The 8,673-nt window shown below is 52.8% G+C and overlaps 1 protein-coding gene across 1 annotated transcript in view; it reads right to left on the bottom strand.

Annotated features, from left to right (window-relative positions):
• Positions 1-1,029: 1,029 nt before the first annotated feature.
• The window catches only part of Gpr107 (G protein-coupled receptor 107), a 62,217-nt gene continuing 54,573 nt past the window's right edge, over positions 1,030-8,673 (bottom strand). The window contains exons 15-18 of the mRNA XM_059260025.1: positions 7,377-7,426; positions 5,910-5,993; positions 4,565-4,686; positions 1,030-1,955 (exon numbers count right to left, since the gene is read on the bottom strand). Of these exons, the coding sequence (XP_059116008.1) occupies positions 1,856-1,955; positions 4,565-4,686; positions 5,910-5,993; positions 7,377-7,426 (356 nt within the window). The 3' untranslated portion in view covers positions 1,030-1,855. The remainder of the gene's footprint in view (positions 1,956-4,564; positions 4,687-5,909; positions 5,994-7,376; positions 7,427-8,673) is intronic.

Here is an 8,673-nt window from a genome sequence, read left to right as displayed (position 1 = left end):
CAGGACTTGGGAAAGACACTGCTCTGGCCCACCTGCCTGCCTGTGCACCCATGCTCTGGAAGGACCAGGCTGTCCCCCTCTAGCCACTCAGAGAGGCCTGTGGACTAGGCTGTCCACAGTCCCCTCTCGCTCTCAGCCAGAGCAGCCTTATTAAAAGGCAGCAAGTAAGGCCCCTCCATAGAAACCCTGCCTGGGGGAGGCTGCCTCACACCTTCTGAGTCTAGGGCCTAGCCAACAATGTCTGCCGGCAGGGAAGCAGCACGCCCCCGAGGGGCAGGCTTGGATGTCACCACAGGAACACACTTCTGCAGTGCTGGTAGTGCTTATGTGCAGAAAACAAAGCATTAAAAAGTACCCCTCTCTTCTCCAACTCCCTTCCTGCCACATATCTAAAGCAAATAAACCAGAACAAAACATGAGGAGAGAGGGTCTCTTCAACGAGTCCTTCAGGTCTGTCTACCTTCCTCTGGATACACCTGTGGCAGAGAGGGACCTGCTCAGACTGGACAGCAGAGGAAGCGGCTTCCCACTGGAGGCGGTGATGTGGAAGCTGGGTGGGGCGCGGGAGACAGACACAGCTGTTTTCAGGACAGAGATCGGAGTCTTCTGCACTGGGAGGTAGTAACAGTCACCCCAGGGAGCCCCTGTTCCGTGAGCTGTGACTCACCTACAAGTCCCGGGCACTAAGCAGCTCTGAGGTGCTGGCTGGTCACCTGTGCCCTTGGCCACACACCTTCTAAGCTCGCCTCTGCTGATCACTGTCCCAGGCAGGCAGTCGCTGGTGTTCCTGCCCAAGCTCTGAGCAGCCTCGCTGTCTCCTGACCCAGCAGCTCACCTGTGCCCACTTCCTTCACACACGCTTGGACTACGCAGTGGAGGCTCAGAAGTCCTGCCTGGCTGTGCAAGCTGTGGGACAAGCTTTTCCTAGGTATCTGCTTAGCCGCGCCCCTCTCTGCCCCCAGCGGCTCCTCAGGGAACCCTCTCCTCTTTTCCCTGAGTCTCATCAGGAGACAGGAGGAAGGAGAGGAAGGCAGAGGGGCTGCTCTGGACAGGCAGGGGGATGGAGTCTGCAGAGCCAGCCGGAGAACACTTCTGGAGCTCCAAGGCTCCTCTCCCTCCAGACATGCCTGGAGACAGCGATTCTCCCCAGCAGGGCTGTGGGGCTGGCAGTGGCCTGTTCAGCAATGTGATGGGCCCTCTCAGCTGGCCTCCAGTGCCACTGTGCTGGGTCACCGTTAGAAGAGAGGACAACACTTAGAGTGGTGCATGGGGCCAGCGGCCCTGGGCAGGTGCTTCAGACCACCTAGGGTGACTATTTGGCTTTCTAAAACCATTTCATTCATTTCTGTTGCTTTTGTTCCCCAAAGGCGGGCAATCTCTCCTTCTCTTCTTTGTGTTCTTGGCAGACACCAGAATACATCCCAGGGTAGCTTCTTTCCCCCCACCCCGGTACTAGGAATTGAACCCAGAGCCTCACGAATGCTTGGCCAAGCAGTGAGCCGCACCCTCAGCCTCCAAAGCTCCGTGAGCAGTGGCAGCCTTCCCTTCCCACCACCACAGCCTTCCTGAGAGGCAGCTGCTGGGGTTCTCCCAGTCAGCAAGGAAACCCAGCCGCCCTCCTTCCCTCCTCCTCAATCCTCCTCCCCTCCCTGAGGGACAGTCCTAGCTGCCTGTAGCCCACTGCAGTCCGGATTCTCTAAGAGTACAAAAGGAGGTGTCCACGGCACTCAGCTGCGCCATGAGCGCTGGAGTCACTGCTGGGAGATGGCACAGTCCTGTCAGGACACGCTGGCTCACGGACGGGGCTAGGAATAAGTTAGTTTTCATTGACAGCGGATCCTCAGAGCGGGTCCTATCACGCCGTGCCTTCCCAGTCACCCTGGGGCTCCACAGCACCATTGGTCACTTTCCTGACTTTCTTCATGTTCTCCATCACTCCTGTCGTCGTCGTCACTCTGGAAGGAAAGAAGTCAAAGCGTTGGGAGAAGCCAGAATCCTGCAGCCAAGCCTCTGGGCCAAGGTAGAAACCTGGCCTCCGCCCGCTAGTGTGCTGCTGTGTGCTGCTGTGTGCTGCTGGCCAGGCCACTTGACTTTTCTGAGTGTAATTCTTACCTTCCAGAACCACGACGAGGAAAAAGAAGATTCCCCGTGCCCCCAAACAAGCTGTCATGACTGCCAACGTTCATTTTCTCTCTCACCACAGTGGCCAGAGACTGTAGGCCATACTCACATGACCGTTATGATTACAGCACATTCAGGAAAGGGAGCTAACTTGTGGGGCGGACACCTTCAGCAGCTATACACAGGCTAAACAGAAAAGCCACAGGCCGGCCTTCTGGGGTGATAGCCACACAGGCTCCACAGGCAAGCCTGGGCCAGCACGAGGATGGAAGCAGCTCCTTGAAACTTGCTCCCACAGAGGAAAACAAGCCAAGGAAATGATCCGGGACATGGTCACACAAGCTGGGGAGTGGCAAGCCCACTCGCGAGGACTGTTCCGAAGGCCACGGACTTGTTCTGAGTGTATGGAAAGGAGGGTGGAGGGCACAGGACACAGTTCTTCCACACACTGGGGCATCATCCACGGGAGGGTCAGACCTAGCTGCTCGTACAGAAGACAAACACCACATGTGGCTGATGCCTTACAGAGAGCTAAAGACCTTCTAGAACATTGAGGCCAGAGCTCTGCTTGCCTCTGACACGAGTTCTTTGTGGAGGACTTAAGAAGTGCCATCAAGAACACACTCCCAAGCAGAAGGGGATGACACCCAGGTGCTGCCCCATCCCCCTGGCTAAGAGCCACATGAAGCCTGCTGCTCAGTACAGGAGAGCACCGCAGTGGCAGGTGGCAGGACCCCACGGGTCTGGTCTGCATTCACAGCTTTTCAATCTCCAGAACTCTCTCAACAGTTCCCCCTTCCCAGCCTGCCTCTCTCCCCCCTCCTTTAGTGGTAGAGATGGGACCCAGAGCCTTGAGCACATTAGATAAGGTCTCTGTCCCACCCTCTGTCTTTACTGAGCTAAGACACTCTGCCTCCATCAGCTCCTGAGCTTCTGCTTCCCCCAGAGCCCAGAGTGCACTGAGGCTCCCTGGTGATGCCAGTGCCCTAAATCAATAAACCGTGCAGCTGCTAAGCATGCAGCCCCCCACCCCACTGCAGGGCTTCTGTCACTGTCATATGGTTCCATGAAGCCCCAAAAAACACCCAGCGTGACCTAAGCTCTGGGTCCTTGTCACAGAGGCCACCAAGGGATTACCTCCATCTCCAACACTGCCCCTGGGCTATGCTTTGCCAAACTGTAGAATGTGTGCTCTCTAGTATCAAGGCTGGAGTCTATGCACCTCCCCGCTGCCTACCTCTCAAGATTCAAACACACTCAGACCTGCTGTCTATAAAGTGTAAGACTCTCAGACTGACACCAAAGTAAAACTTTAAAACATGAAGGTCAGGCATGGTAGCTCACTCCTTTAATCCCAGCACTCGGGAAGCAGAGGCCTCTATGAGTTTGAGGCCAGCATGGGATACACAGTGAGGCCCTGTCCCCAAAAAATAAAACAAAACATTGCCATAACACACACACACACATCCTGTTTCCAGGGCACAGTGGTCTAGGACAGGAACATAGGAACCCAACTCCCACAGCATCACTTCACAGTTCTGCTCAGCAGAGGATGCTACGACCCAGTCATTCAGCCGAGCACCCAGCACCTTGCAGGGGAGGGCCAAGAGGGCCACCAGCTGACTTGTACTTGAGGCTCTTTCAACAGCCACTTGCAAAGACTCTGCTACCTCTGCAAAAGGTACAGCTGGAGGTCCCCCTGCTCCTCCCTGTGTGGAAAAGGTGTTTCTGCATGGGGGATGGGACTTGGTCAGGGCCCATGCCAGGATCCACCTGGCACTCACCACCCTAGTGGAGCAGCCAGCACAGAGGGGCTGCCCTAGGAGGCCTGATGTGCCCGACAGTCTAGCCTGCCAGCCTTTGAGCTGTGGAGAGGGAAAAGGCAATCCGAGTCTCGGCCTGAGCTGACCACCACACACAGCCCAGCTCATCAGAGTGAGAGCTGGCACACAGGTTATGACCCATCTGGCAAACAATCACCTTTCCTGAAAATAAGGCCCGGAGTTCCTAACACTGTGACTCAGATGTAAGTCGGAGGTACTGCCTGCTGTCCACCTGTGGTGACTCAGAAGATGCCATTTTCAACCCTAACAGCAATGCTTACAGCCTGACAGCCCATTCTGAACTGGCCCAGAACATTTCCAAACTCTTGCCACTGGGTCACTGGGAGCTGCTCCAGTGACACTTAACAGGATGGCTAGTTCTAATTTTCCCTGACAAGACTGAGCAATGGCTGGCAGACTCTGCCTTTCAAACTAGCTAAGCCCGCCAGGGGCTCCAGTGTCCATGTCCTCTGCTAAAAATAGAGACACCACCTCCAAGCTGCAGGATGCGGAGAACAGGGGGCCCACTGAACACCACACCTTTCAGTTAAGGGAGGGAGGGAGAGAGGGAGAGAGGGAGAGAGGGAGAGAGGGAGAGAGGGAGGAGGGGGGCAGCTTACACAGATTCCATCTCCAGGTCATCTTCCTCCTGAGAGAGCTGCAGGTAGGGGTTATCTGAAGCCGGACGGAATTTATACCCCGTCAGGACAAAGAACACCAGCGTGGCTGTTTCATCCAGCAGCTGCAAATTTAAAATCACCCCACAGTAAAAGGCTTAGCAACACTGCTCTTCAGAAAGCAATGGAGCTAAACAAGCTGCAGCCTCCTTCAGTCTCCACCAACTGCTCTGAGCATGGCCAGAGTGGACACTGAGGTGTCTCCATGGGAACCCACTTTTTTTTAATGATGAGAGGGTCTTAGTGTGAAACCTAGGCTAGCCTTGAACTCACCACCTTCTGCCTCAGCTTCTCAAATGCTGGTTACAGTATTCCATCACACTGGTTCATTTTATACCTTCTCTGTCCTACTTGTTCTTCCTTTTTCGTGTGTGTGTGTGTGTGTGTGTGTGTGTGTGTGTGTGTGTGTGTACACACTGTGGAGTTGAGTGTGGAGGTCAGAGGACTACTTACTTAGGGGACTGCAATGTCTCCTTCCATCCTGTGGGTCCTGGGGATCAAACTCAGGCCATCAGTCTTGGCAGCAGGCACCTTTCCCAGCTGAGTTATCTTCCCAGCCCAAGAACAAGGGGCATGGGGCGAGGGTTCTACTAAATTAATCCTTCTTAAAAAACAAAAAAGACTTTCATTTTACCTTATGTATGTGTATGTCTGCATGTGTCTGTATACCTGTACAGTGGTGGTGCAGGCCAGAAGAGGGTGTTGGCTCCCCTGGGGCTGGATTTACAGGCCACTGTGAGTTGCCTACCCTATGTAGCTGCTGGGAACTGAACCTGGGTCCTCTAGAAAAATAGCAAGTCCTCTTGACCTCTAAGTCACCTCTCCAGCCCCAAGAACAAAGGTCCTAATGCAGATGCAGCACGTGGTGACCCATGACCAGTTCTAGCATCTTACAAAGATGGTTTATGATCATAATAAAAATGATAGGTCCGAAAACCCAAAAATAAAAACAAAAAACAAATCCCCAAACCAAGGAGGACTGGATTCAAACTGACTCAGGCTCTCGACTGAAGGCAAAGGTGGATAAATTCTAATTACACAGGGCAAATCTCACTCGCTCTGCTTGGGGCTTTTCTCTTCAAAGACTTAGACTGAATCAATAAAGCAATTACACCCAGATTTCTCATGTAAGCCAGCAGCTCTCTGGGCACACAGATGGCTGTGTCTGGAGAGCAGGGGAGACGGAAGGTCTTAGCAGTCATTCCCAGATAAGTCAGACACAATCTTAAGCTATGCCCCAAGACACAACCTCAGACATAAATTTCAAAGTGTCCCCAGAGCAGCAGACCTGGTAGAGCCACTTCCACTGGAATGGAACAGCGAACTTGAGAAGAAAGGCGATGATCCTGGTGAAGTAGATGTAGCACACGATCTACAGAAAAAGGAAATCAGAAATTAGAGTATCGCTTTCTGCCACTAATTAACTGCAACAGAAAACAGCTCCCCAAAGAAAAAGATGTGGTCTACAGCCCTGGTTACCAATTCAGCAGGGAAAGCTGGGGGCTATGCTCTACATGTCTCTCTCATGGTGGCTAAGATACTACCCAGCCCCACCCTGGGAGACCAGCCCCTTTAGTCTGGCTGTTCTAACCCTTTCTCACCACCCACATACATGCAGGCCGTCTGGTTTCAGTCTCTAACGGTACTCTTTCCACCCCCAAGCTTGGGAGCAGTTCCCAGCAGCTACAGCAAAATGGTCACTTGGGGAACACGCAGAAGCAGTGGGCAGTAGAGGCCCACACTCCAGGACATCTGGAACCATCACTCTAAACCACTACCGCCTTCCTCTCCCTGTGATGAGGCCTCAGTGAGCAGGGCATGAGACCACACTGAACACTAGACCAGGCTGGGGTGGCTCCCTGGCCTTTCAAAGAACCACTCCTCTGTATTGTCATAGGCATCAGGAAATGCTCTATGGTGACACAAACATTCTGATGATGACATAAGATCCATGTAAACAAAACAAATGACCCAAGAAAGAGCGAGAAGGCACAAGAACAGCAGCTGGATCGATGTCTGCCCTGCTTTTCTGCTGCCACCGCCAACGTCCAACGTTTGCTTGGGCAGAGCTGTCAAGCTTCCTCCTGGGAGTCAAGGAAACACTGGGAGCTTATGCTCCGTGGGCTCACACGAGGCTTTATGGTCATCATTGACTTGCTGGATGCAATGGTGCACACCCTTAATCCCAGTACTTGGGAGGCAGAGGCAATGGATCGAGGTTAGCCAAGGCTACACAATGAGACCCTCTCTCAAACAAAAAACCAAACCAAACATCCCCAAACCAAACCAACCTCAATTCTCTGTTTTTAAGGGACATGTTACTACAGTACAACTATCTCCTGCCTGGCAAATGGAGAGCATGGTGACTACTCAGTAACTTTGGTGGGACTGCAGAAGTGCCCAAGAGTGCACCCACATTCCTAAGTGGGCAGGAAGGGAAGGCAGGGAATGACGGGGTCTGACCTAGGCCGAGAAATGCCCTTGGGGATCAGACACTACACTGGCCACCACACAAGGACCCGAGCCGTTCCCATGGCTCCTCAGTTCTGTTCTCACATCAGGTGGATGTGCTACTTTTCTAAGTATTTAAAGACACTTCTAACACTAAGGCTTCAAAGCAGCAACCCAGATTTCTCATTTCCACTTTAAGAGAGGGGATGAGAAGTTGTGAGGCCACTGGCAGGTCCAAGTGCGATGGCCGCTCACTGATCTTATTTACAGATTTAGATTTTGTTTGTTTGTTTTTTTTACTCACCAAGACGTAGTAATGTCTGAAAAGCTTCAGCTTTGCTAAGTTAATGGCAGCTACAAAGAACAGAATGAAAAGTGCATTAACTTCTTTTTTTCTATCCATTCACCGTCCATCTGTCCTGCCATCTCCTCCCATTCATCCATATGGAGACAAAGTCTTGCTATGTGGGCCAGGCTGCCCTCAGGCAAAACCCCCACCTCAGCCCTAAGCAGTTTGAATCGCTGTGCCTGAACGTCATCAAAATCTTATCCCTTCTATATGCCCTCGGAGTGCAGAGGTGGTGATCTGACGCACGCACGCACGCACGCACGCAGAAGAAACAGAGCAGGCTGAGTACCTGGCCAGTGGCACGATGCAGTCAATCTCTCAACTGTTTGGGGCAACCCCTCACTCGGGAGATGGGCAGCTAGGAGCAGAAATGGATGCTATGGATGGTGTCTCAGTAGAGACAAGGGCCAGGGCTAACCTTCCCAGCCCTGCACTGCAGCTGAGGGACAGCTGCCCCTCCACCAGAACCAGCACCAGGCTGGCCCACAGGACCACCTGAGGGCCTCCCACGGGGCAAATTCAATCAACTCTCCGGCACACTCAGCAAACTTCACTTCCGTTTCCCATACACGCTTCATAGTAAGTCCTTTGAAATTAGGATCTCCCTTCAAGAACACTCAAGGTCAGCCAAACCAGGAGGGCAAGCAGCTTCCTGACACAGCCTATAGCTATGAAATATTGATGACCACAGAGAGCAGCCGGGCTCCCTCCCCGATTAGCAACCCTTTCATTCATCATAGCCTTCCTGCAGGAGGCAAATTAATTTTGCTTAATAGCATTCAATTACTGATTCAGTTTAAGAATGGGACTGTGGGTGGCAGACATTCAAATTTCCTCTTCCTCCCTCCTCTGGCTCATGATTAGTGGGGGCAAGGAAGCTTAGGATGCCCACAGAAATCCCAGGAATCCTAAGTCATCAAGAGGATTGTCAACTCAGAGCTCTGCCAGGTCTTCTGAGAGGAAAAGCACAGCCTTTCCGGAAAGTTCTGAAGTCCAGAGAGACACTGGATTTTCATGTGTGCCTGTACGTGGTCATGCAAGCACACACACCCAGCAGGCAAGGGGGGGCAGCGGCAGAGCAGCCAACACGCATCTCTCTGCATCTCTGAGAACCGTGCCATCTTTTTCCTAAACTCTGGTCCTCACCCTTTGTTCATCAGGACTTGGTCACTACTTGGTCACTACTAGGTGACCAAGTCCTGACGTGTACCAGGCATTGGGTACAAGCAGTGTTCTGGGCAGCTGCTGCCGC

The sequence above is a fragment of the Peromyscus eremicus genome, chromosome 4 (assembly GCF_949786415.1).
Source record: "Peromyscus eremicus chromosome 4, PerEre_H2_v1, whole genome shotgun sequence".
Taxonomy (NCBI): domain Eukaryota; kingdom Metazoa; phylum Chordata; class Mammalia; order Rodentia; family Cricetidae; genus Peromyscus; species Peromyscus eremicus.
This window is presented reverse-complemented; position numbering and strand designations above follow the sequence as displayed.